Source organism: Bombyx mandarina, chromosome 03, assembly GCF_030267445.1.
Source record: "Bombyx mandarina strain Sakado chromosome 03, ASM3026744v2".
Taxonomy (NCBI): Eukaryota; Metazoa; Arthropoda; class Insecta; order Lepidoptera; family Bombycidae; genus Bombyx; species Bombyx mandarina.
The window spans coordinates 10,467,196-10,493,097 of NC_143210.1; the positions used below are offsets into that span (position 1 = coordinate 10,467,196).

The following is a 25,902-nucleotide window of genomic DNA, read 5'->3' on the forward strand; positions in this document are numbered from 1 at the left end:
CTGAAATAAAACCGAAACCAACGGCCGCCATAATTACGTAAGTCTGACACAAAAACCAATAGAAAACTACGGACACTATGTACCGAATCGATTTTTCTACTAGATTAGCACTAGTTGGTTGATCAATGTTATTAAATATTTGTTTAGTTCTAGACTGTAAAATTGACCTCCGAAATGTTTTCTCAGCACTTATCTGTTACCGAACACGAAACTAGGTCTAAAACATTCATGAACAAAATAACGTAAAAAAAACGATTATTTCAAATTAAGATTATATTATAATTTATAATAATAATAATAATCAATCATAGTCCATAAAAAATAACTATAATAGTAATTTATCCTTAAACTTGGACGCACATTGCAAAACATGCACGTTCCTAAATCTCTACAAACCCGGGCGCATATTAAAACTCCTTAGGAAGATGCTGTGGAAGACTATATTTTATATTGCCATTAGAGAAAGGCTAGCCCATGGCAAATTATTATAAATGGTCACCGATTATCATGGGCATGGACATCGGTTGTAAAAACACAACAAGCCCGCTGCATTACAAAAACAGTCTGCAAAACTCCTTTGAAAGCCGTTTAAAGGAAGGGATCTCATTCGAAGCTGTGGTGATGCTTACGTGGCGAAACTACCTCCTTAAATGCACTGTGATTCAACTTAGTAGTTCCGTGTTAGGATGAACATCGCACATGTGGCGGGTCTTGGGAAAGATAAAATTAAACGGACTCATCTCGGAATCCTGGACTACCAACGATTACTTTATTTAAACAGTTTTTCGAGAAAGATCCTTAGAGGGCTAAAACTAAACGCCAGAAAAAAAGTGTTCTTAATTTCCGCACAGTCAATTTAAACTACGTTTTCAGTTTTACGTATAGTGTTACTATACTATTTTTATCGGGGACCACGTGAAATATGAACCAATGGTTTTTTTTTATGGCCACTGCAGGCAAATGAGCAAGCAGTCCAGCTGATAATCACTCATGGACGTCAGCTACGCCCGGGGCGCAGCCAAAATGCTGCCCACGATTTTATGTTACTTATATCTTACATATCTTATACCTTTAAACGAGCAATTCTTGTATATTAATATATATATAATCTGAATCTCGGAAACGGCTCCAACTATTTTCATAAAATTTATTATACAGGAGATTTCGGGGACGATAAATCGATCTAGCTACGATTTATTTTCAGAAAATGTTGTTTTATGTGAAGATGATGTGTTTTCAATAATCAACTTTATCGATAATCAACTGAAACATAAACTTTTTTTATTTATTATTGAAAGAAAATAACATATTATATAATATCAATATGTAATTCGTATTTAAATATAATTACTAAAAAACGCAATTTATAAAAAAAAAAACATCCTTTAGTTCTATATAAACGACGAATAGCCATTGATGTTCAGTATTCTAAAAATATTACTCTACCTGTTTTACCGCGAGATGATTTGAAAAAAAAAATACGAAGTTCAAATTCTGTCTGTCAATTCACATAGTATAATAAATAAAACCCAACTTGAGTTCTCTACTGCCTAACAGATCTGTCGTCGATAATTAGCAAAGGCGGCACTTGCATTGTGATTTACATAACCGGTATTTATTTCCTATGTGAAACGCGAAACACAAAAACGAGAATCAAGGCTTTCCGTAGATCCAGTTCCGAATTTATCATAGAACGACGAGGATTATCGAACCAAATGGATCTATTCTCTGTGGAGTGAAATCAAATACCCAATCCGGGACTAGACCTCCATTCCCTGAGTTTTGAGAAGTAAACTTGTAGGTACCTGTGTTACTAAAACTACATATTAGTTCATTGAAATTGGTAACCGATCGAAAATTTGACCCCAAACACGATCGCATCACTCGATATGGCTACAACTGAGTGAGCACTGAGCAACAGACTTCACAAAAACAAAAAGAATAAATTCAAATATACACGTGCTCCACAGGAAATATTAACATAACAGGTCATTTCATAAAATAAAGATACCTTCTTGAATTATTAATATACAAAACTATTTCCTGCCTAGACAGGTTTTCATTATGACTTAGAATATATCATTTTATCGTTTGATTAATAAATAATTATAATACAATGGGAGAACAAATTTCAACCATATCGAGGGTTGAAATGCTATATGGTTTAAGCGACATTATTGCAACTTTACAGGAGAGCCATTCTCCCCTAAAAAACCCAACATCACAAAAAAAACCTTCTTCAGCTATTTCAATGGAATAAACCTAATTGAAGTTCAATTACAAAATATCGAACTGTTGATACTAATCTATATATATAAAAATGAAACCCGTTTTCCGTTGTCACGACATAACATGAAAACGGCTTGACCGATTTGGCTAATTTTGGTCTTGAATTATTTGTGGAAGTCCAGAGAAGGTTTAAAAGGTATAAAAATATGAAAATTTTCGGAATTAAATAAAAATAACAATTTTGTTTTCCCTTTGACGTGTCCCCCGTCGGACGGATTCCTTTTGTTTGTTTTAAGTTTATTCTATATAAAAGTTTAGGTCTTTTATTTATCGATTGAGGCACTACGAAGTCTGCCGGGTCAGCTAGTACCAAATAATACGCACCATTAATTACAAAGATAAATGTCGCGTATTAAGTGAAATAAAATCCCGCTTAAACAAAATAGCGTTTCACGAACATTACATTACTTTTACCTTCGAAGTTAAATTAGCCATTCATTGAACAAATATACGGTTAATTTGTCCGACCGAAATTATTTTCGACGTTTCGAATATTTATAGACCTCGCGGTAAGAAAAAAAACTGTGAAAAAGTAGTTTATAAATATGTGGTAAGGTAGTGTAATGGTTATGGTCGAATTTCGATCAGTGATCGCATCACCGTATCTATTTATTCATCACATCTTGTAGATATGTATGTACCCTTACAAAAAAGATGTGACAGTACATAGCATAAATAAATGTAAAATAATTTAGTATGACAATCCAAAGAAATGTGAAGACTTAACATCTTCTTTTTTTTCTACATAACAACTGGTGTCTTTATCTACAGAAACTCAAAGAGAAAAAGCATTTAATTTATTTACAGAATATAATTTTGAGAATCAAGTCAAACTTTTTACAGTGCAACAGTTACAATTAAATATGTTTTTTTTACTGTTTCAAAGGCTCCGTACAATTGCGTTTTAAAATTTGATCCCTTATTTTAATTTTTTCATTGAGGCTTAAATGAATTTCATTGACAATTAAAAATTAAAAACTGTGGAAAACTACTTGATCTCTGTGAACTTTTGTTCAATTTTGGCATACTTTCCCAAATACTTACACGTTTAATATGCTATCAGTTGCGGATTTCACTATAAGTATACGTTTGAAAAAACATTATATTAACTTCAGATACCCGTAAAAATTTCCCAGCGAAATTATCCGAGATTAACAGCATCGAATGTTTTCGAATATGTATCGTTTTTTTTACCATCGAAATGGTAAAATATATGTTCGTACCTTGACAAAAGAAAACTCTCCGCTGTTACCAACGATAATAACGATAAAACTTCCCGTCAATTTAAAAATATCTTGGAGGAGTTCTTTACTCAGGATCTAAATATAATACCCTGGTCGAACATCGCCCTCCTGGATGACGTTGACACGATGGTTTACACCTTTTCTATGTTTATTCTGTACCTGTACGATCTCCATGCTCCGCTCAAAACCCTGAAATTCAAAACACGTTCCACTCCTTGGATTACTGATAATGTCCGATTATTGTTTAAATTGCGAGATGCTGCACGCTATAGATCACATGTAACTCAGGTTCATAGTCATAAGCAGTATTATTTAGACCTTAAGAAGCAGGAAGCTAGCGTCTTAGCATCGGAAAAAAAGACCTACTACAACAATTATATTAATAGCAACTTCGGAAACCCTAAAAAGTTATGGAAAAATCTGAAATCTGATGTGATTCGTCACATCAGGAGAAAGCATTGCCTGAACACCTTAATGACGCTAATGCTATCAATGAAGCTTTTCTGGATGTACCCGGGGTCTGTAGTTCTGACGTTTCAGGATACTCATTCTTTGAGTATTCTAACACATCTCCAAAGTTTACGCTTAAAACTGTCAACCAGGATACGGTTCTTAAGATTATTAACAGCATTAAATCCAACGCTCAAGGCACTGACGGGATAAGCGGTGAGATGATATCGCTCTCACTGCCTTCAACATTGGAGGCGATTACTAGCATTATCAATAAGTCCATTGATACAAATACATTTCCTGCTCAGTGGCGATGTTCTGTGGTTAGCCCTATTCCGAAAGTCACGCACCCTCAAGCTTTTAAAGATCTTAGGCCTATTAGTGTGTTGCCTTTTCTGTCCAAGATCTTGGAGAAGGTAGTTTACTCACAGGTAGCGGCATATATCGAATCAAATAACATTCTTCCAGAGTTTCAATCGAGTTTCAGAAAAAGCCGAGGAACGGCCGCTGCTCTTACTGACATTGTGGGTAATATTCTCGAGGCTCGGGACAGGAGCCAGGGTACGATACTGACGCTGCTGGATTTCTCACGGGCTTTTGATACAATTAACACTGCCTTACTCTTAGCAAAATTAACTCACTACGGGTTCTCTGATAATGCTGTGCAATGGTTTAGCAGTTATATGTCGAGTAGAACGCAATTTGTACAGATACGGAAAGAAGATGGAACTAAACTAACCTCTACTTCTAAGCCGATTACTAGAGGCGTTCCCCAAGGTTCTGTCCTGGGACCATTGTTGTTTATTTTGTACAGTGCAGATATCATTCAGTGTTTCGAGAATTGTAAATATCATGTTTATGCTGACGATGTACAATTATACCACTCTTTTGATGTTGGAGATACCCCTTCTGCTGTCAGTTTTATCAATGAGGATCTGCAGAGGATTGTCTCTTGGTCTGAACAGAATTCCTTAGTACTGAACCCCTCTAAGTCTAAATACATGATACTAGGCAGTAAATCTCAGATAGCAAAGATTTTATCACTCGATCCTAAGGTGACTGTTTCTGGTAAGGAAATTGATCGGGTGGAGTTAGCATGCAGTTTGGGTTTGACAATTGATCCCGAATTGCGATTCGAGGCCCATATTACAAAGAACTTAAGAGCTTGTTTTTACAGACTGAAGATGCTGTACTCGTTTAGACAGTACGTCAGTGCACCCATTAGGAAGTTGCTTATCGATAGTCTAGTTTTGTCGAAATTAAATTACTGTGATACTGTTTATGGTCCCTGTTTACTCTCGAGAACTGAAAAATTAATACTTTCTTCTTCTTCTTCGTCGCTTTCTTCATTGCTGAAGGTCGTGTCCCTGAAACTTGACCGTTGCCTGTCTCGTGAGCTGTTTCCATCTCGTCCGGTCCTCAGCTGCTCGAATGGCGGTTGCGACTGGCAACCCAGTTAGAGCGGTTACTTGATCACACCAACGGCTAGGTAATCGGCCGCGGGGTCTCTTTCCTTCTACTTTGCCCGTCACAATCACTTTGTCCAAATTATCTGACTGTCGGCGGGCAATATGACCGAAGTAGCTGAGGATCCTCTGGTAACAGATTGTTGAGAGCCTGACTCGGATGCGAAGCTGATCCAGGATAGATTTATTTGTCCTCTTGGCCGTCCACGGAATTCGGAGCATTCGTCTCCAGCACCACATTTCAAATGCATTTATTTTCTTGCGCTCGGATGCCTTAATTGTCCAGGACTCTGCCCCGTAGAGAAAGATTGAGAAAACTAAGGTTCGGACGAGTCCTTACTGACCGACCGCGGAGGCAGTGAGGGAGAGATAAGGAGGAGGACGCAGATGGCCAAAGCAGCGATGACCAAGCTCAAACGAATATGGCAAAATCGCAAAGTCTCTAACGTCACGAAAAAAATTAATACAACGCATTCAAAATGCATGTGCCAGGTATTGCTTTGACATTCCCGTGAGAGGACACATAACGCCCTATTTAAATGATCACAATATATTGAAAATGGCAGCTAGAAGAAGGTTGCACTTAGCTGTCTTACTATTTGGAGTGATTTCGACAAATGAACCTAGGTACTTGTATGAGAAGTTGGATTGGAGAAGTACTCAGTACAGGTATGGCTCACGAGCTACTGTTAAGCCATTGTTGACGCCCAAATACAGAACAGCTGCTTTTCGGGGAGCGTTTAAATACGCAGCTACGCATTGCTGGAATGATCTCCCACCACCTATTCGTCACATTGTAACAAAGCATGGCTTTATTAATCGTTTAAAATCATTTCTTTTGGACTCACAAAAACTAATCTAATTTATAGTATTTATAGTGACTAATTTAATCCTAGCTTGTGAAAACTTCCTTTTATTAAATTTTTATTTTTTTTTATTTTTTTTAAGTTTCCCACAGGTTGTTATTACTGTGTGCTTATTATGTTTTGTATTCGGGTTCACCATTTAATTTGATTTTTGTTTTGTTTTTTTCTTAAATTTTTGGTTTTGTTTTCGGGTTCACCATTTAATTTGATTTTTATTTTGTTTTTTCTTAAATTTTTATAATTTACTAATTTTACTAATTTATATCATATTCTGAGTATGTACACACGTACGGAGTCTTCATTCCCGCAAAGAACCAAAGGGAAACGGGGGTGACTGAAAATCAGCGCTGTTCAATTTATCAACCTTGAACAGCAATAGCTGAGCTACCTCCTTTTGCCTTTTTCTCTTTTTTTTGATTTTCTTTTTTTTTGTATTTCATTCTATGATGTGAAAGGCAATAAATGATCTTTATTATTATTATTATTATTATTATAATGTAAAATAGAAATCTCATAACTTTGCGGCGCGGCGATGTAGGCATGGCATACCGTAATATAACATTGATATGTTTTACAGAAGGCGAAAACAGAAATACCTACAACCTGTCTAATGGAAAATGGTTATTGTCGCGACAGCGAGGAAAAGCCCGCAACGACTTTTCAATTTGCGTCGTCGGTCAACAAATAAAATTCCTAAGTTACAATGCAAGGAAATATGCAAAGAAAAACTTCAGGAACATATATTTAAATTTTATGTATAAATCGATTCGTTAAAAACATTAGTCAACCTAATTTTCTTATTTTCGCTGAACACAGAATATTAAAATCTTAATTTTGTTCGTTACAGGATAAATTGCTCAATAAACTGGAAGAAAATGAACCGGAATTAGCATCATCCCCCGAGGAGGAGGTAATAATTAAAAACAAAAAAACGGGCGCCATTTGTTATTACTTACAAAGAAACACCCAACGGCATACCAATTCACGGTATGCTCAGTGGCCTAGTAGTGGTGGATCGTAGATACCACCAATGCAAAGAGAACGGCAAGCCACATGGAGTGTAGTGTTAGTTTATTAATCAAAAGAATCGGACACAGCCAACCCATCTTGAGCGTCTATCTTACCTTTACACCGGTCACTCACATGCGCACGAATACGCAAACCCACAAGTATAGGACGACATTTGCGAATGATTATGCAAAGTTTTCGCTGCATTCGTGGTTTTCCAAGCTGTGTCGGTTTTTTAACAGACATCAAAGCGCGCGAACCTCAAACCTTCGCGTAGTCTCCCACACATTCGCTTGCCCAGTTGCGCCGACGATTGCGAAGGTGACGGACGTATACTATAGCTATTTTCATAGTTCGTGACGTCTACTGTGTAGCGTATCTTCATCAAAAGAAATCCCATAAAAACAGCATGGCTGTTAATGATGTCTGGGAAAGAATTAAGAACTCTTTTTCTCTTCAATGTTCTATTGACGAATTAAAAAGGAGGAGAAATTCGTGAGACATTCGTAAACAAGTGTAGGAGGAAGCGCAAACGGGTTCGCAAATTGAGTATGCGAACCCATTTGCACAGCCGCTAGGTTTGCGAATGAATGTTTGACGGCCCTTCACATTCGCGCAAACATTCGTACAATGTACGAATATTTGCGCGCATGTCAGTGGCCGGCATTAGAACAGTGTGCTTAGTGCAAGCTTTTTAACGTTCTCGATAGCGTAAAAGTTAACTCATTTTTGTGTAGAGTTGGAACGTATACTTAGGTTTGCCGCTAGGGGCGCTGTTCTAACTACATACAAATTTGAATAAACTTTTACGCTATCGAGAACGTTACAAAACTCGCACTGACCACACCGTATCGTCATCTTATTTCTTACTTACTAATACCAATCTCCTGTCACTACGCGATAACATTTATCCGAAATCCGAAAGAGAAAAAGCGATAACAACTTTTTTTGGTGTTTGGTTTTACACCATTTTTTTTATTATTGGCTTTGTATGCAGACGAGCATACGGCCCACCTGATGGTAAGTGGTCACCGTCGCTCATGGAGGTCAGCAATGCCAGGGCCAGAGCCAAGCCGCTGCCTAACATTAAGCACTCTCCGCAAGCCTCGTTTGAAGAAGGACATGTCATAGCGCTCGGAAAACACCGTGGAGGGAAGTTCATTCGACCACCTAATTAACTTTAAAAAAGATTGTTTACATTCCAGTGCGTGATATGTGTGAACGCGAAAGCGACTATGCAAACCTCACCGTGCGGACACCGCGTTGTGTGCCGCCGGTGTTTTGTCAAAACAATACAGATGGCCGTAAGTCAACGTTTGCTGCCACTAAGATGCGTCATATGTCGCGCCAAAATCCTCAGACTCCGGCAGACGCCTAGACTAGTTACTAGCAAGAGTTGGCAGGTGAGAAAACTAATTTTTTACCTTATTTAAATTTCAAAGTTCGGCATTGTGCGCCTTTGCTTATCTGGGATGTAATCTCTATATCGCTATATTGGAAGAACGTTCATATAACACTTATAAAGTCACAATAAAGCATGACACACTACTTATTTTCTTTTTTGTTTATTTGTTGTCTATGGATTTGGTTAATTGTTATTTGTTCATGGTTTTTAATTTTAGCATAGTTGCATTGTTATGAATAATCTCAAGCACGGTTCCCGTCCAACCCGTTGCTTGCAACGAAGAGTTCCATTAAGGGACCATTAAGAAAACTGCCTTTTTTTCTATTTAATACTTTTTTATTACAGGTGTCGAGTAGCAGCGGCAAGTCTTGGGGAGTGCCGGGCTCAGTATCCAGCTACTCTGTCGGTGCCAGATCAGTGCCAGCGTCAGCTTCCCTCTACTCTGTGACCAGTGGAGAATCTTCCCTTTCTGGTACGTCTCTAATATATAATTAAACTTTAACCACCGTTACCAGTAGGTATTTCAGAAAAAAATTATCTATAATAAAAAAGTATATCTCATCTTCTCATTTATTCTATACACGACAAAGGTAGGCAGCAGCACGGCTTCCTAGCATTGCTGACGTTTACAATACAAAGATAATAAAATAAAATATGGTCCGACGATTTTGAGGTCTATCTGGTGTTTAATAGTTAACAGAGGCCATACAAATCATCACGTAAATACCGTAACCTTAAGACATAAAATCCGAATGTAAATTCTTTTGAATAATAACAATCCACCCTTCAAACCGGCAGACACAAGTATCTTGAGGTACCTCTTTTTTAATTACTTGAAAGTAAAATTCACTAACAATTTTTGAACACAGATCGCGTTTCAGGAGCAGAGAAAACGTTGCAGTATTACTGTAAAAACTTGACCTGTGCTTAGGGAGTCGAAGAGAGCTCGTCGAGAGACCAAATAAGGGCTTTTAACCCTCTCACTCGGCCGAACTATACTTCAGAACTCCACAAGAGTCATCCTCTTGACGCTCAACGCGCGAAAAAAGGAATCTCTTGCTGTTTAACTTAAGCAAAATAAACAAGAAGAGTTTACTTGGTCAAATTGTATTTATTTGCATTAAAAACGTAGTACACACATAGTGACCATTGGCGAAGCGAAAAAAGGGAATATTATTTTGAAGTCGTCGTGGCCTAGAGGATAAGACGTCCGGTGCATTCGTGTTGAGCGATGCACAGCTGCACCGGTGTTCGAATCTCAGGCGGATACCAATTTTTCTAATGAAATACGTGCTTAACAAATGTTCACGATTGACTTCCACGGCGAAGGAATAGCATCGTGTAATAAAAATCAAACCTGCAAAATTATAATTTGCGTAATTACTGGTGGCACGACCCCGCCTATTTCTGCCGTGAAGCAGTAATTAATGCGTTTCGGTTTGAAGGGTGGGGCAGCCGTTGTAACTATACTGAGACCTTAGAACTTATATCTCAAGGTGGTTGACGCATTTACGTTGTAGATGTCTATAGGTTCCAGTAACCACTTAACATCAGATGGGCTGTGAGCTCGTCCGCCCATCTAAGCAATAAAAATAAAATAAAACTTAATTTCACCGGTAAGAGGTAATTGTTTATGGAGCTTACAATTTACATTTTCATCGTTCAGGCCAGTAATCGAAAGCAAAGGGAGTTGGCGGACGCCTTAACCGCGTGACAGGAGAACGTTGACCCCGCGCGTCCGCTGTTTTTTAATAGGGGTTATAAATACTACTGTTTTTGAATATTTTGTTAGCGCAAATTTTATTTTACTGTGCTAACCATAAATCATACAAATACACTAATGCACATCGAGTAATCACGTGTGACATCACACTAAGATTTTTGTTTAAGTTGACCTGAAGAAATGCTACAAATTTCGATTTAATTTAGCTTTAACATGTGGCTTCATACGCATTAGTATATTGAATAAATTTTATAGCTATTTTTTTAAAGTACGCACCCTGTTTTTTCTTTTTTTGGAACCCTGAGAAATGTATGAAAAAATCCACGATAATCAATTGAGCTAGGACGTGAAAGCGTAAAAAGAAGCAAACTTTCCCATTTGTATAAGAATAAGTAAAAATTCAAAGCATAAAACATTAATGTTTCAGAAAAATAGTGATATTCATGCAATAATCACTTCAAATAAAAAAAAACAGGTTGGTTTCAAATTTTAATTATCTTTTCATTGATATAATATGAAGAAACCTTCTTCCCTACCTACCTTCTGAAAGATTAAAAATTTCGCTTACACTTAAAATAAAATAACATTCAATTCAAACATAAAACTTCTTTCTTCTTCTTTTTTCTTCAGGAGTGTCTTCCGTGTCCTCGAACAGTGGTAACGTGCCCACTGACTGTACAACAAAACTATGTGGCGGAGCAAAATGCGGAGGAGCTTGTCTTGGGGCGGTCCCGAGGGCGCAGGCCCCAACCCCACCGCGACCCAGACAACCAGCCTCTAACTCGTTACGGCGCTCGCAGCATCACAGCATGAAGGTCTCTAAATTTGTATTTTAGTCACGGAAAATTCTCCGTGACTAAAACCTATAAATAAATAAAAAATTATCAATTGGATTTTAAATCTAGAATTTTCTTAAAATCTTTCCTGCTTTACGTGGTAAACGACCCGAATACGTACCACGATCCTACCTGTTTCTACCGCGTAATCGTCCAAGATTTCTGTTTGAAGCTTTACCCACTTTTCACTAGATGAGCAATGAGTTCGTTTGTCTATCTAGACTACAGATTCTAGAGAGATAAAAACAATGAAATAAAAACTCTAATTAAAATTTCGGAACTAAAAAAATTATTTCTAAGCGAACGACTCTGGTTTTCATGTTATGTTTACGAGTTTTTTTTATTGACTTGTTTGCGAGCGATCGGCCCGTTGAATATCAGTGACGGCTTTTATTAGGTATCATTTTCTAATAGTCGATTAAATATTTCCAGGTTCGATTACAGGAATACCAGATGCACAGCTACACGGGAGGACCAGCAGGCGAGCCTTCAGGTCGTCTTCCCCCCATCCGGGAATTCCAGAGGGAATTTAGGGAGGGTAGACGCGAAAGTACAACTGCTATCGCGTCTACTTCAACTAGAATAAGGTATTTTAGTAAACTAACTCTTTAATTTGTTAAATTTCCTACCTAAGCTGATAGCCTTGAGAGGCTATGCCAGTGTCTAACTCTTTAACGTCAAAGGTTAACTATCAGAAGTTCTTGTTACAAAGCTTATTAGATTTTTTTCTCAATTATGTAAAATTCCTAATGCAATAAATAGTTTCTAACAATATTCACCTCAAAGCGTCGTTGTGAGTTAATAGTTACATCATCCGGTACATTCATACAATAATGCAAGTATGCCACGGATTAAATGGTGCAGATATGTAAGATTTTTAATAAGCACGTTCACGAAAAACTTCCTCTATAAACGAATATTGTGTAATAAAATGAAAGCGGACAAAAATAAATGTTTTCACAATTACCGGAACGTAGGTAACATATTGTAAACCAAGGTACCACACCACCACAAATCTGCCTACTTCCTTCCATCCCGTGAAACAGCAACGCGTTAAGATAAACAACGGGCACGCATATTTCTCCAAGTGGGTAGCTTTGACGTTGTTTACAGGCTCTCCAATAACCATTCAAAATAAAATAAGGCAAAAGTTTAAATAAATTAATAATTAATCCCAATACTTTGCTTATAGATGCGCCCAGAAAATAGTTACGCAACTTGAAACCTCACCAAAACAAGACAAACAACATTTCTTCCGACCTTTTAGAACACCAAACAAGGAAGACACGCCCGGATCCAGAGACCCTAGTAAAGAGACTGATAAAAAGAAAGATAACCCCAAGTCGAAACCAAAAAAAGAAGACAAGAAGAAAAAAGACGACGACAAATCAAAGAACGACGAAAAATACAAGAAAGATGAAACAACTGATAATAGAAAAAACGAAATAGCGGAACGAAAGAAGGAAGAGAAACTAAGACTCAAAGCTGAAAAGGAAGCCAAAAAAGAAGCTAAACTTCAAGCTAAAGAAGAAGAGCGACAAGCAAAATTATTAGCAAAAGAAGAGGAAAGACAAGCCAAACTGCTAGCTAAAGAAGAAAAGAAGAAAGCTAAAAAAGAAGCAAAACTAGCAGCGCAAGCAGAAAAAGAGAAAAGCAAATAGTAAAAATAGCGAAACTAAAATTACAACGTAGAAACTCGTAGCCGTCTTATTAATATTAGATTGAAATTGTTATTGATGAATCGTAAAATTTTAAAAATAGAGATTTAATAATCTAAGTAGTCCATAGATAAGTACGTATTTAGGATTATTATTTATATTTGACATATTTTCAGCCCAGGAAATAGTGCTGTACCGATTCTTGGTTACATTTGTTTGATAAATAGAAGTTGTTAACCAAAAATGTACATAATCTTAAAAGTCAAATGATAATAAAAAGCAATTTAAGGTACATAGTTGTTGGATCATACTAATTGGAACTCTACAAACTGCAAAGACTGAAACAATGGGAAAATCATATCGTTTTGTAATTTAATTGTGTAACAGTAAATATAAGGGCTTTGTGCATTTCCGCATTAATTTCATGATTTAGTTTAACCAATTTTAACTAAAGCAGTAATCTACAAAAAAGAGATAGGTCTACAAAAAACCACCATTTGGGTGGTAATCGCGTGCTGTTTCAACGATCACCAATTCTAAAGAGTGAATTTTCAAAATCAGTCCACATATTACGGAGAAATCGGTGGATATAAATAAAAAATACATACAAAATACCTTCCTTTTTTGAAGTCATTTATACAAAGTCTGTAACGTCCCATCGCGTATGGTTTCTTTGGATTTCTTTTTGTACAACACCAAAGGATGGTTGACGATAATTTAAATAATTTCCTGTGTAGATCACGAAAAAACGGATGATATCACAGAACACAATTGGTCCATCTTTCCAATGCTGGACGACTATATACTCTGTCTTAGATAATATTTATTATCTGTTATGATTATTCTCTTTTTTGTTTAGTTTTAAATAGTGTATTACAGACATTTATTTTTTAGTTTTAAAATGAAATTCACAATTAAATACGAAGGAAAATTGACCTTACCAAAAAACCTTATTTATTTTTGTTTTCATAGTCATTTTTTTTGAGAAAATACGTTTAATCCTACGCTCTTTTACACTTGCATACTCGTTATTTGAATTTTTTTTATTGATTCTCCCATTTAATTTTTTACAATTTCAGCCTAAAATACCTTCATTGTCATAGTAACGATTAGATGTTATCAGCTAGAAACTGTAGAAAATAAACGTGGCAGTATTTTTAAAAACCATTAAGAATGCAATACCTTTGTGACGGTAGCCATCATACAACACAAGATATTTGACAAATGCCTGAATCTCGCTTACGAAATTTTCAAGGTAAACTTTACTGGTGGTAGGACCTCTTGTGAGTCCGCACGGGTAGTTACCACCACCCTGCCTATTTCTGCCGTGAAGCAGTAATGCGTTTCGGTTTGAAGAGCAGGGCAGCCGTTCTAACTATACTGAGACCTTAGAACTAATATCTCAAGGTAGGTGGCGGCATTTAAGTTGTAGATGTCTATGGGCTCCGGTAACCGCTTAACACCAAGTGGGCCTTGAGCTCGTCCACCCACCTAAGCAATAAATAAAAAAAGCATTTAAACAAGTTCTGAACAACATTAGGACCGTTGGTCTAATGAGCAATATCACCCGCTCGGTGGAAGATCTTCCCTTCGTCGTTATACCTACAACATATATTGTACAATAACTATTACTTAAAGTATTTTCTTCGGTTTTCGCGAATCATAGGCTACTTAAACTACTTTTACGGCTTAATCTGGGTTTCGGTGTAAAAATTAAAATATCGACGGTTGAAAGGGTATTCGGTTTAAGCGACATTTTTGTAGCTTTACAGCGGAACCATTTAATGTAAAATTTTGAAAAAATATCATAACATACCAAACAACATCTAAGCAATAAAAATAATAACAACCACATCTAAGCAATAAAAACAAAAAAACTTCAATAACAAAGATAAATGTCGCGTATTAAGCAAAATATCGTTTAAACTAAATAGTGTTTCACCCATCGATATAATATGTCAATATGAATGATTGAACAATATTCAATGCAGAGCAAGTGTTTCCCTAAATATATCTAAATTTCGCCAAAATTTACCAATACTGTGCCTACATAATTAATGCAAACCTCTTACAAAAAGCAATTTCGCTAGTAATAAATACTCTTATACCCCACAATCTCGTTACTGAAATTTCTTCTAGTTGGTATAAAAGCATATCAGGTTGCGATAGCATATGCTAGATAAGTGTTGTCATTTATTTATTAAGAGTTCCAAAAGAAGGAATTTATAATTGTCAATCGTTAGTGTTTTCCTGTAAAATTAAATAATGTTACCATACATTTTATCTTTTATTTCATTGCAAATATAGCTATTAAGTAAAAATACACTATTTATAATCATACAAATCAAAGGTAAACCAAACATCGAAAAAAGACAAAGGTATTGAATTACACAGCCCCGATGTATCTATAGGTTGCATTCACAAAAAGAAGAGAAGTACTAACAATTCAACTTTATTTATCTACATTGCAATATGTAACAATTCACTTGATTACTAAATACATTAATCACCACATAAATCTATCAGTTTAATCCTTGTAGTCATCACCAATACGGTTATACAATTCATCACCGGTTCTCTTATTCATACGTAAGTATTTGTTGACCATCGGTTTATAGTAATAGGCTTGGTAGTCCTGGCGCTCAGCCATTTTTTTGATAATTTCTTTTTCTAATGCACGCAGTTTTATTCTCTGTTGTTCTTCATCAAGGAAATGCATAAATTTCTCATAATCCTGAAAAAAGAAGATAGGTAGTTAGGTAAATTGAAATCAATGTCCACAATTGCTATTGTAAAATTTTAAAATAACTGACTTTGTCATAAACATATATTTTTTATTATTTTTTATTGCTTAGATGTGTGGACGAGTTTACAGCCCACCTGGTGTTAAGTGGTTACTGGAGTCCATAGACATCTACAACGTAAATGCGCCACACACCTTGAGATATAGTTTTAAGGTTTCAGTATAGGTACAACGGCTGCCCCACCCTTCAAACCGAAACGCATTACTGCTTCACGGCCGAAATAGGCGGGGCGGTGGTACCTACCTGTGCGGACTCACAAGAGGTCCTACCACCAGTAATTACGCAAATTATAATTTTGCAGGTTTCATTTTTATTACACGATGTTATTCCTTCACCGTGGAAGTCAATCGTGAACATTTGTTAAGTACGTATTTCATTAGAAAAATTGGTACCCGCCTGCGAGATTCGAACACCGGTGCATCGCTCGATACGAATGCACCGGACGTCTTATCCTTTAGGCCACGACCATACCATACCATAAGATACCAACGTAAATAGCAAATTGGGCTTCAATCTCTGACTCTATCTATTTCTATTCAGTATTTCCAGAAACTGCTATCTCTTGTTTTGTGAAACTAAGAAACATACTAATGATGGAAAATCTTTGAGAAAAAGAATCCACACATAATGATGAACAGCAAGAAATAATTCAATAGTTAGTTTAATAATAGTACTCTAGTATTCCTAATTAAATTTATAAACAATAACCATTTAGTTTAACTTCTACAAGAACCTTTTTTACATAAATATCTTTGTAAAATAGTAAGAATAATATTTTTATTAGTTAATACTACTGATTTTAGGTTCGTCTAAAATATTGGTAACATATTCTATTTATCTACTTACAAACATTCCTGTTTTAATAAGAATCTTATTTTAAAAACTCAAATCAAAAGTTTGACAAACCTGTTGTGGATTGTTGTGAATATAGCGAGCAATAAATCTGGTGATTGGATGGCGGTGGTACTCCCAGTATTTGGGCGTATATCCTTCAGGGATAGGTGTCAATTGCGCCGGCCCAATGAATACGTTACAGTAGAATATAAGGGCACCGGCCGGTATCAGTCCAACCATAATGTAAAAGTGCAGCATATCCTTAAATTTGTGCCATTGCCATCTGTGATCAGGAAATTAAAATTAGGTTACATGTTAACAATATAATTCAATAAAATGCATTATTCTGACAGAAAAATGGCTTTTTAATGATAAACTTTTTTTTTTTGTTATGTTTTGTATAAAAAATATAAATTATTATTCTATTAAAATCAAAAGCGATTAGATAATCACTAGAAACATCACAGTACCTGGATGGCTGCAGTGCCATTGTTCTTTCTCCATGACTGCCTTTTAAGGTTTTCGCGGTGGTGAAAGTCACATTCTGTATTTTATTAGGGGACTTTAAAGAATTTTTTACCAAATTTATGCCGAAAGATCGACCGAGAGCACTCCAAGACACCATTTTTATTTTGGCCTTTTTGACAGTTGTCGAAAAATGTTGCCAGAATAATTTTTCCAATTTAACAGTAGCAATGGGTCTATGCCATAGCTATAGAGTCTATCGAAAACAAAAATTCAAAGATCATGTTCAACCTATTAAGTTTGCCGCTAATTCCTGGGTAGTCTGACTCGGATCGGCTTCCACCATCACTTTCAATTCATTGTTATTCACATGTGTGGGCGGCTTTCCACGTGGTTCGTTCTTCAAATTAAAATTTCTATCACGAAAGCGTTTAAACCAAAATCACACGGTGCTTTCATTAGCAGTCCCCTCTCCAAACGCAACATTGATATTGCGAGCTGTTTCTGCAGCTTTAGTTCCGCGTCGAAACTCGTATTCAAAAATCACTCGAATTTTCGAAGTATTAACCATCTTTCTTGCCTAAACTGAATAAAAAAAAACAACTGAAAATCGGTAATCGAATGTTGCACATTTTTTAAAAGAAGAACCTCATAGGTACCATTCGAAAAAAGTTTCACTTAAAAATCTCAAACCATGAAGGTTCTATGTCAATTCGAAGTAACTATTAAAATAAAACGGCAATTTCATATTTTAACCCCTACTATTAAGCTGCTAAAATTCACAATGCACTGTGAAATGATGTTATTTTGTTATTTTTGGGAAAGGAATCACAAAATATAATATGATACTGATTGTCGCAGTGTACATATATTAATATAATATGTTAATAACATATATTATGTAATATAAAATATATAAATTTAGAAAGTAGGTATCACTGAAGTATAAATACTCTATAGGTCTATGGGAGGTATGGAATAAAATATAATGGTATAGGAACGCTCACACAACTGTATTGCACAACATCATTGCTAACATCAAACATTTAGAATTACACACTTTAACGAATTGTTTAAGTTCGATAAATACTAGGAATAAAAAAAATTAAAACTAAAAAAATTCTACCTAATGTAATTTTTGTTCTTTAAATAGGAGATAGGTACATTTTTTTATTAAATTCCCATGGTAGTTTTACACTAAACTTAAAGTACCTTATGTGAAAAGGTTTTTTACAATCAGCAACTAGGTTAATAACAAAACCGCGTGTACTCCACACAGCAACTGTACTGAACAGATACCTATTTAATAAGTGTTTGGAAAAACAGAGCTTTTTTTTTCTAGATATAGACATATTAAATACTAATTAAAATATTTTAATTTAATTTTGTTGTTGTATATATTACACATATTTTGTAAACTTTCAAATTCTTGTTTTCGCAATAGGCAAACTGCATTTCCAATAGTTAGTAAAATAATGATTATTTGAAATCGCCTAATTGAATAAGGCCTACCGGAATTTTCATTTTAAATACAACCTTTTTTTGGCTTTTGCCATATGTATTTTTCGTTGATAAACCACAAATATTATAACTATTTTCAATGACATTGGAATTATTGTGACTGGTGGCTGCTATGAGTATTGTAATATGAATGTTTCGCTTCATTCCGTGGTACGTTGTTATTGCCGAATCAGTTGGTAACATTGGACAGCAGTTAAGGCGTGAATCCCTTTGCTTACTTTTTTTGAGAGAGTCGACCTCTATGCAGCCAGCTCGACGAATCTGTGGGATTTTTGGCGGGAACGGGAAGAGCGAAGCTGTATGAATTGTTTCGGTAATTTCATTTCATTTAATTTTTTTTTATTTTTTTATTGCTTAGATAGGTGGAATAGCTCTTGGCCCACCTGATGTTAAGTGGTTACCGGAGCCCTTAGACATCTACAACGTACCTAAATGCCGCCACCCACCTTGAAACATGAGCTAAATGGTCTCACTTTTAACAGTACAACGGCTACCTCGCCTTTCAAACCGAAACGCATAACATATTAAGTGTATAATCTATGCGCATAACTGCTTCACGGCAGAAATAGGGAGGGTAGTGGCATAGATTATACACTTAATATAGGTAGTGGTACCTACCCGTGCGGACTCACAAGACGACCTACCACCAGTAACTACCATGACATGGGGTAAATTGGGATCCTGGGGTAAATTGGGACAAACCTGCGGAAGATTCTCAAAGTACTTGTAGCACGGAATCTACCTAATTTTCTTTAAGGTAATATTTATCAATGTATAGAAGAAAAACCAAGTTAATTATGGAAGTACTAAACATGAGTTAAGTTGATCCCAAAAATTCGTCGAATTAAATTTAAAATAGTGGTTGAAAAGTGCGTTTTAAAACAGCTTAAAGAACTTTTAAAAAAAGTGATATTATCGTTGTTTTTTCAATAAGATCACAGTTTATATAAGTTTTTAATACACCTGGAAATACCACAACAAACGGTAAGTTGCAATATTCTTATTTTAAATACAATATTTCGACAAAATAAAAAATGTATATTTTTTCCTTTCTTTTTGGGGAAAATTGGGACGTATGTAGGGTAATTTGGAACGAGACTGGAAAAATTAGGGACGAGAAAACACAAAATTGGAACGCCAAAAGACAAAATAGGGATGGCTTGTTAGGGTTGTCACTGATATCTTATAATAGATTTTTTAGCCTATACTATCACTTAATTGCGTGATGTAAAGAAGGTTAATGTGTTTATCAGTTAGTTTATGTAAGTATTATAGGTAAAAGAAAAGTATATATATAATTACTTTTTTTTCGCGACATTTACCTTGTAATATCTGCCCGGTCGTATGTTCTTTATAGCAATAAAAAAAATTAAAAGTTAAAAGAACTCAAACGAATCAAAACTTTTGTTATTTCAGAATCTATTCACGCATCGAATCATGATTTTGTTAACATTCACAATGAACACACACAAATAAAAACAGGCCTCAGATTTTAAATGTAGCATTAATTAAAAATCCGAGATATCCAATTATGAGTGAGTGAATTAATTGAGTTTAGTTATTTCGCTTAGAAAGAATTTCTTTTATTTTTGTTATTATTGGCAGTAATCAGATAAAGCTGTTTTTTTATCTTATTCACCTGATATCTTACTCTTGCTCAAAGATTATTTTGAAAATGTTGATTAAATAAAATTGTATTATTGCATTTCCAGTCCTTTTGTTTTCTATTTTTTATTCTATTTTATGATTTTGTTTCAGAGTTGTGATTTTTAAGGAAATTAAATAATAATTTTATAAAATATAACATGCACATACTTTTTTTGATCATTGTATTGTTGATTATCATTCACGTCACATCGCTTCGGAATAGAAACTAGCTTAATTTACACTATGTTGTGTATTGTGCTTAAATTATAGATTGTGTTCATCATTTCGGTCCATATAAATAATTATATGGCACCTACCTATATATCGCAGTACTGCGAGTTGACAACCCTTACAAATATTCCAATTTAACCCTTAACCGTGTCAATTTACCCCGGACGCTGGGTAAATTGGGACGGCCATTATTTTACCGATTATTTCTTTAAAATGAATAATTAAAATAATGTAACGGTTTTTATCACCTAGGTACGTTCAAGACTCAACTTATTTCTTTGGTTGAGCAGTGACTATTTAATTGGAACTATTTTAAAATTCATTCTGAAGGTCGATTTTGTCCCTATTTACCCCATTGTACGGTACGCAAATTATAATTTTGCGGGTTTCATTTTTATTAAGCGATGTTATTCATTCACTATGGAAATCAATCGTGAACATTTGTTAGGTAAGTATGTATTTCTAAGAAAAATTGGTGCTGGCGGGATTCCTACACCGATGCATCGCTACCTATGCACCGGACATCTTATCCTTTAAGCCTCGACGACTTCAATTTCAAGTGATTAATATTTTAGATTAATCAATTTCATTTCATATTATTTTTCTCCTTCGTCTTTCCGATTGAAAAAGCGGAACTACTATATAGTTATTTAGTTACTTTATAATATTATTTATGACTTTTTAGCGGGAACGCGAGGAGCAAAGCTCTGAGATTATTTTAGCAGAAAGATGAGAAAGATATTCCTGCAAAGAGTAAAATAAAATGAAGGAAAATACAAACTACAAAATTTTTCATACAAACCTATTTCTTTCTTCTTCTTTTGCTAGTTGCCCCCAAAAGACATAGGTACCATATTACATAATTATTACTATATACATTCAGCAAAAATGCTGCTATTACGAACGATTACGATATTACGATTATGAACGCTATAATATTAATATTCATATATGTATAGTATTGAAACGTAGTGAAAATAAATGTTAAAACGTTCAATAGATTTTTTTTTATTTCTATAAAATTTACTAAATAGCACCATATATTTACACATCCAAATTGTGAATGACAATGGTATTACTGCACACCAGTTTTCATTTCGTCTCCCCCATCATAATCGAATCGCTAGCACATGAAATCTATTAATCTATGAAAAAAATATATTTGAATTTCGCACAAGACTCATTGAGGATTGATTGACTCAAAATATTTATTTCCCACTGAAGCGGAGTAGAGCTAAAACTACAACGGAAGACTCAAGGGGTCGAAAGTTTCAATTAATAATATATTCCAGAATTTCCGGGATTCTTTGAGCTCGTCCACTGCTCTGCGCAATATTAAATATTCAATACCTGAAATACGTTTACGAAATAAATTATTTTTATCTTCGTGAAAAATGATGATGATAATGGCGTCAATTAATACTTTTAAATGTCGTTGATGCTTGTAAACTTCCATAGAATCAACCATCCAAATGTTCAAAATATAAAGTTGTTATTTTTAATTGTCATAAAAAATCTGACCTGTTGCGCTTACAAAAAAAAACGCCAGTTCCAATAGTACATATTGATTTTTATACTGAGCATGCTCCGACCGACCTCCCATACACACCAGTGTTTGATAAGCTTGCAAACGACACCCACACGATTCACTAGTTTACTCGAAATCATTACTGTGAATATACAGTGTGTTTTGCTCATCAAATCGATATTCTTAGTTAACTCCTTGAAATGTGGTAAACTTAAAGTTCGTTTCGGGCTTATTAGAAATAATGGAGGAACTGTTGCAAGATATATTCAAAGAATCCACTGGTCCTAAGCTCTCGGCCTTGAAAAAATCAGCCCAAGATGCATTAGGTACGTACTTTGATGGACTTCTGTGTAGTTAAACGTCTAAAACAGAATATATTGCTGTGGAAGCCAAAATTTATTTGCGAATAAACATTTCTGATGAAACAGACAGTCATAACTGTTTATGATCTTCTCTTGTTTTCCTACAAAATTATAATAGATAGGTACTTGTAATTTCTTCTCTGAGCAACTAAACAATAAACCTAGATTGGATCAATAAGATCCCTTATTTGGTTCATTCGTTTACCATTTCACCCCCGTTAATAATTCAGAAATTTACCGGAATAAATTATTTTCGATATTAATAGTGATTAAAGCCACTTACAGTAGCTAGCTTTAAAGAACATGTCGCTGGCTGTTCTCATAAAGATTGAGAATAACCGATCAGTGGCTTTATACAGTTTCAAATTATTTAGTTCGAAGGAGTAAAGCAACATGTCCTAATTTTTTAGTTTAGGAGCGTGCGCCTCTCAGATTTGAATGAGATCACTACTTAAAAATGTTTACAAATTCACAGACGTCAAGAACAAAAGTTTGACAATAAATAAATACATAGTATGCATGCATGTGTGCGTCAAATATAACTATACTTGAGACCTTAGAACTTATATCTCAAGGTGGGTGGCGCATTTACGTCGTAAATGTCTATGGGCTGCAGTAAACACTTAACACCAGGTGGGCTGTGAGCTCGTCCGCTCATCTAGCAATTAAAAAAAAAATAGATCGTAGTGTGTGTAATGTTTTTTTTTATTGATATAATGTATTTTTTAGGTATAATTTAAAAAAAATATTAACATTCTGCACTTCTCTGTATTCTCTATAAGTGTGGGAAATTTCATACTCCTCCGTCCCCGCAATTTTCGTAAAAAGGGATACAAAATTTTTCCTTCACGTATTAATATATAGATTAGAAAAAAAAATGTTTTTACTTAATACGTTCGTTGTATGATATGGTAACATTTTAATTCTTATAGAGCTGCTATGCCTCCAAGAGAGTAACGCGCGCCGTCCTTCGTACGAACTCCGACGCGCCTGTCTGCTCCCATTGCAGATCGCTTTGGAAACAAAAAGGCCAAGGCTAGTTACATTCGCAGTACAGGGATTCTATGTACGTTGCAATAAGTTAATAATATTTTTGCCCATGACATTACCGGATATCTATTTATTACTAGCTGACCCGGCAGACTTCGTAGTGCCTCAATTTGTAAATAAAAGACCTAAACTTTTGTATAAAATAAACTTAAAACAAACAAAAAGAATCCGTCCGACGGAGGACACATCAAAGGAAAACAAAATTGTTAGTTTTATTTAATTCCGAGTATTTTCTTCATTATCTAGCTTTTAAACCTTCTCTGTACTTCCACAAATAATTCCAGACCAAAATTAGCTAAATCAGTCCAGCCGTTCTCAAGTTTTAGCGAGACTAACGAACAGCAATTCATTTTTATATATATAGATAATGGCTTATATTACCCTGATGACCTACTTTTAATACGAAAAGGGGTTAAAATATGGTGGTAGTTTGGTATTACTTCAAATCCTTGTTGAATTCATCCCGTATGATAGAAGACATATATTTTAATATTTCTTAAGGCAGGTACCAAATTATTCGTGTCCCCGATTAAATTTAACAATGAAAAATTAATAGAGCCGATTAATAAATTGGCAAACTCCCTTTAATTACTTATAATTGGGATTTCAACAGCTCTTTGCAGTGGATACAAGCTTTATGTGCTTATCTTACATAATAATATTTTTAGCGTCAATTGTCTCATTATTTTCTCCCATCGATATCGGTAATAAAGAATGACAATGTAGAGAACCATTTGCAAATTACCTAAGACTAAATAAACAAGAGTGATTGATAAATACGAATGTATATATTTGTAAACAGTGTATTATTTTACGATATTATAATAAAAAATATGTGCGGCTTTGTATATTATATTTATGTTTTTTTCTTCTTCAATAAAGCAAGGATGAGTGATCGAGCTTATAATAAATAAGTCCGCCATTTTAATATTATGCATAAAGTTAAATAAATCAACAAGAGCTTATGAGCTAACCAATAGCATGCTTCTTTCAGAAAATCTTAAGAGATGACCGTTTCCACCGTGGAATCGAACCAGAAGACGATTCGCTATGGATGCCCTCACAGTTATTATGTGCCACCGCTTCAGTCATGTTCCAACAACCAGAAACACAGGTAATAAAACTCTTTGTGCTTTTATACATTGAATATACATTGTACACTAATTAATGGACTACGTGGCGTGTAATATCCGTAAGTAAGGAATTATACTTCTTTGGCATAATCAAATAAGTCACCGATTCAATGTTATAAAAAAATTCTTATTTCTTCTTTTTGCCTTTATCCCACATTATGTGGGGTCAACGCACTCTTCTTCCATTCAGGCCTATCATTCGTCATCGCTGCACTCACAGTCTTCTCTGCATATCATCTTTTACACAGCTCATCAAAATCTTTTAGGATCATATCTATTTTCTATGTGGAGCCTCTAATTATTGCCTCAGATGATTAGAAAACCTAAGAGTTAATACTACGTCTATACGTACATATTCACATACATCCGGCATACCACGTGAATTTCTCAAGTTCTGAAAGATTAACAGCCCAATATCACTAAATCGACACTACGGATTTACCGTAGTTACCTAATCCATTGTAAAACAGAATACTAGTATGTTTATATAAGCTAAAACGATGAAAGAATTCTCCCTTCCACTTCTGTCAATTTTTATTTTATTTACTCCACTATAAAAAAAAAATTTCAATTTAAATGACATAAAAATTCTAATTCTAAACAATCTATCTGTTCTATATATCGACGCCTGAAAGGCAAACATGACTAAACGACAATAACTGCTTTGTACATAAATGATAGGCAATAACCATATTCGGTGCGTAAAAAAATATATTTCTAGGTTTGTTCAAATCATTTCAATCCTACAGCTAAATTCTTTAAAATAGAATTTTTTTCAGGTATTTCTCGTGTATATTTTAAATTAATTTCAACTTTAAATTAGTCTACTGTAAAGTTCACGCATTGTCGCTTAGTCACGTTTGTCTTTCAAGCGTCGATATATATAAAAATGAATTGCTGTTCGTTAGTCTCGCTAAAACTCGAGAACGGCTGGACCGATTTGCCTAAGTTTGGTCTTGAATTATTTGTGGAAGTCCAGAGAAGGTTTAAAAGGTAGATAAATGTGAAGGAACTAAATAAAAATAACAATTTTGTTTTTCCTTTGATGTGTCCCCCGTCAGACGGGTTCCTTTTGTTTGTTTTATACAAAAGGTTAGGTCTTTTATTTATCGATTGAGGCACTACGAAGTCTGCCGAGTCAGCTAGTATTATACCTAGTCAGGTCATAAATTCTGTCACATGTTTAATGTAAAATAATTGAAACAAGTTTATTCATTATGTAACCATTCATATACCAAAATTAACTTAATAAAACATATATTCTTATGACACTAAAGTTTATTCAAAATGACCTCCGTGATTTTGAATACAGGCCTTCAATCTGCGCGGCCAGTCGTCTTTCGCAGCACGAACGAGCTCCATGTCAATATCGGCGGCTGCCT

At 35.0% G+C, this 25,902-nt stretch overlaps 3 protein-coding genes across 3 annotated transcripts in view; 2 read left to right on the forward strand and 1 right to left on the reverse strand.

Moving 5' to 3' along the window:
• LOC114242429 (uncharacterized) overlaps positions 1–15,221 on the forward strand; it is a 91,802-nt gene extending 76,581 nt beyond the window's left edge. Inside the window, exons 3-8 of the mRNA XM_028173575.2 lie at positions 7,163–7,225; positions 8,529–8,726; positions 9,074–9,200; positions 11,082–11,266; positions 11,720–11,874; positions 12,480–15,221. Coding sequence (XP_028029376.2) covers positions 7,163–7,225; positions 8,529–8,726; positions 9,074–9,200; positions 11,082–11,266; positions 11,720–11,874; positions 12,480–12,948 — 1,197 coding nt within the window. The 3' untranslated portion in view covers positions 12,949–15,221. The remainder of the gene's footprint in view (positions 1–7,162; positions 7,226–8,528; positions 8,727–9,073; positions 9,201–11,081; positions 11,267–11,719; positions 11,875–12,479) is intronic.
• Positions 15,222–15,381: 160 nt separating this feature from the next.
• On the reverse strand, positions 15,382–17,529 carry ND-SGDH (NADH dehydrogenase (ubiquinone) SGDH subunit). Its single transcript, XM_028173448.2, has 3 exons — positions 17,054–17,529; positions 16,656–16,866; positions 15,382–15,679 (listed from the first exon to the last, which is right to left on the reverse strand). The coding sequence occupies exons 1-3, from the start codon at positions 17,206–17,208 to the stop codon at positions 15,473–15,475; spliced, it is 573 nt and encodes a 190-aa protein (XP_028029249.2). The 5' UTR covers positions 17,209–17,529; the 3' UTR covers positions 15,382–15,472.
• Positions 17,530–22,074: 4,545 nt separating this feature from the next.
• LOC114242308 (brefeldin A-inhibited guanine nucleotide-exchange protein 3) overlaps positions 22,075–25,902 on the forward strand; it is a 29,534-nt gene continuing 25,706 nt past the window's right edge. The window contains exons 1-3 of the mRNA XM_089740092.1: positions 22,075–22,301; positions 23,270–23,403; positions 24,382–24,501. Of these exons, the coding sequence (XP_089596218.1) occupies positions 22,217–22,301; positions 23,270–23,403; positions 24,382–24,501 (339 nt within the window). The 5' untranslated portion in view covers positions 22,075–22,216. The remainder of the gene's footprint in view (positions 22,302–23,269; positions 23,404–24,381; positions 24,502–25,902) is intronic.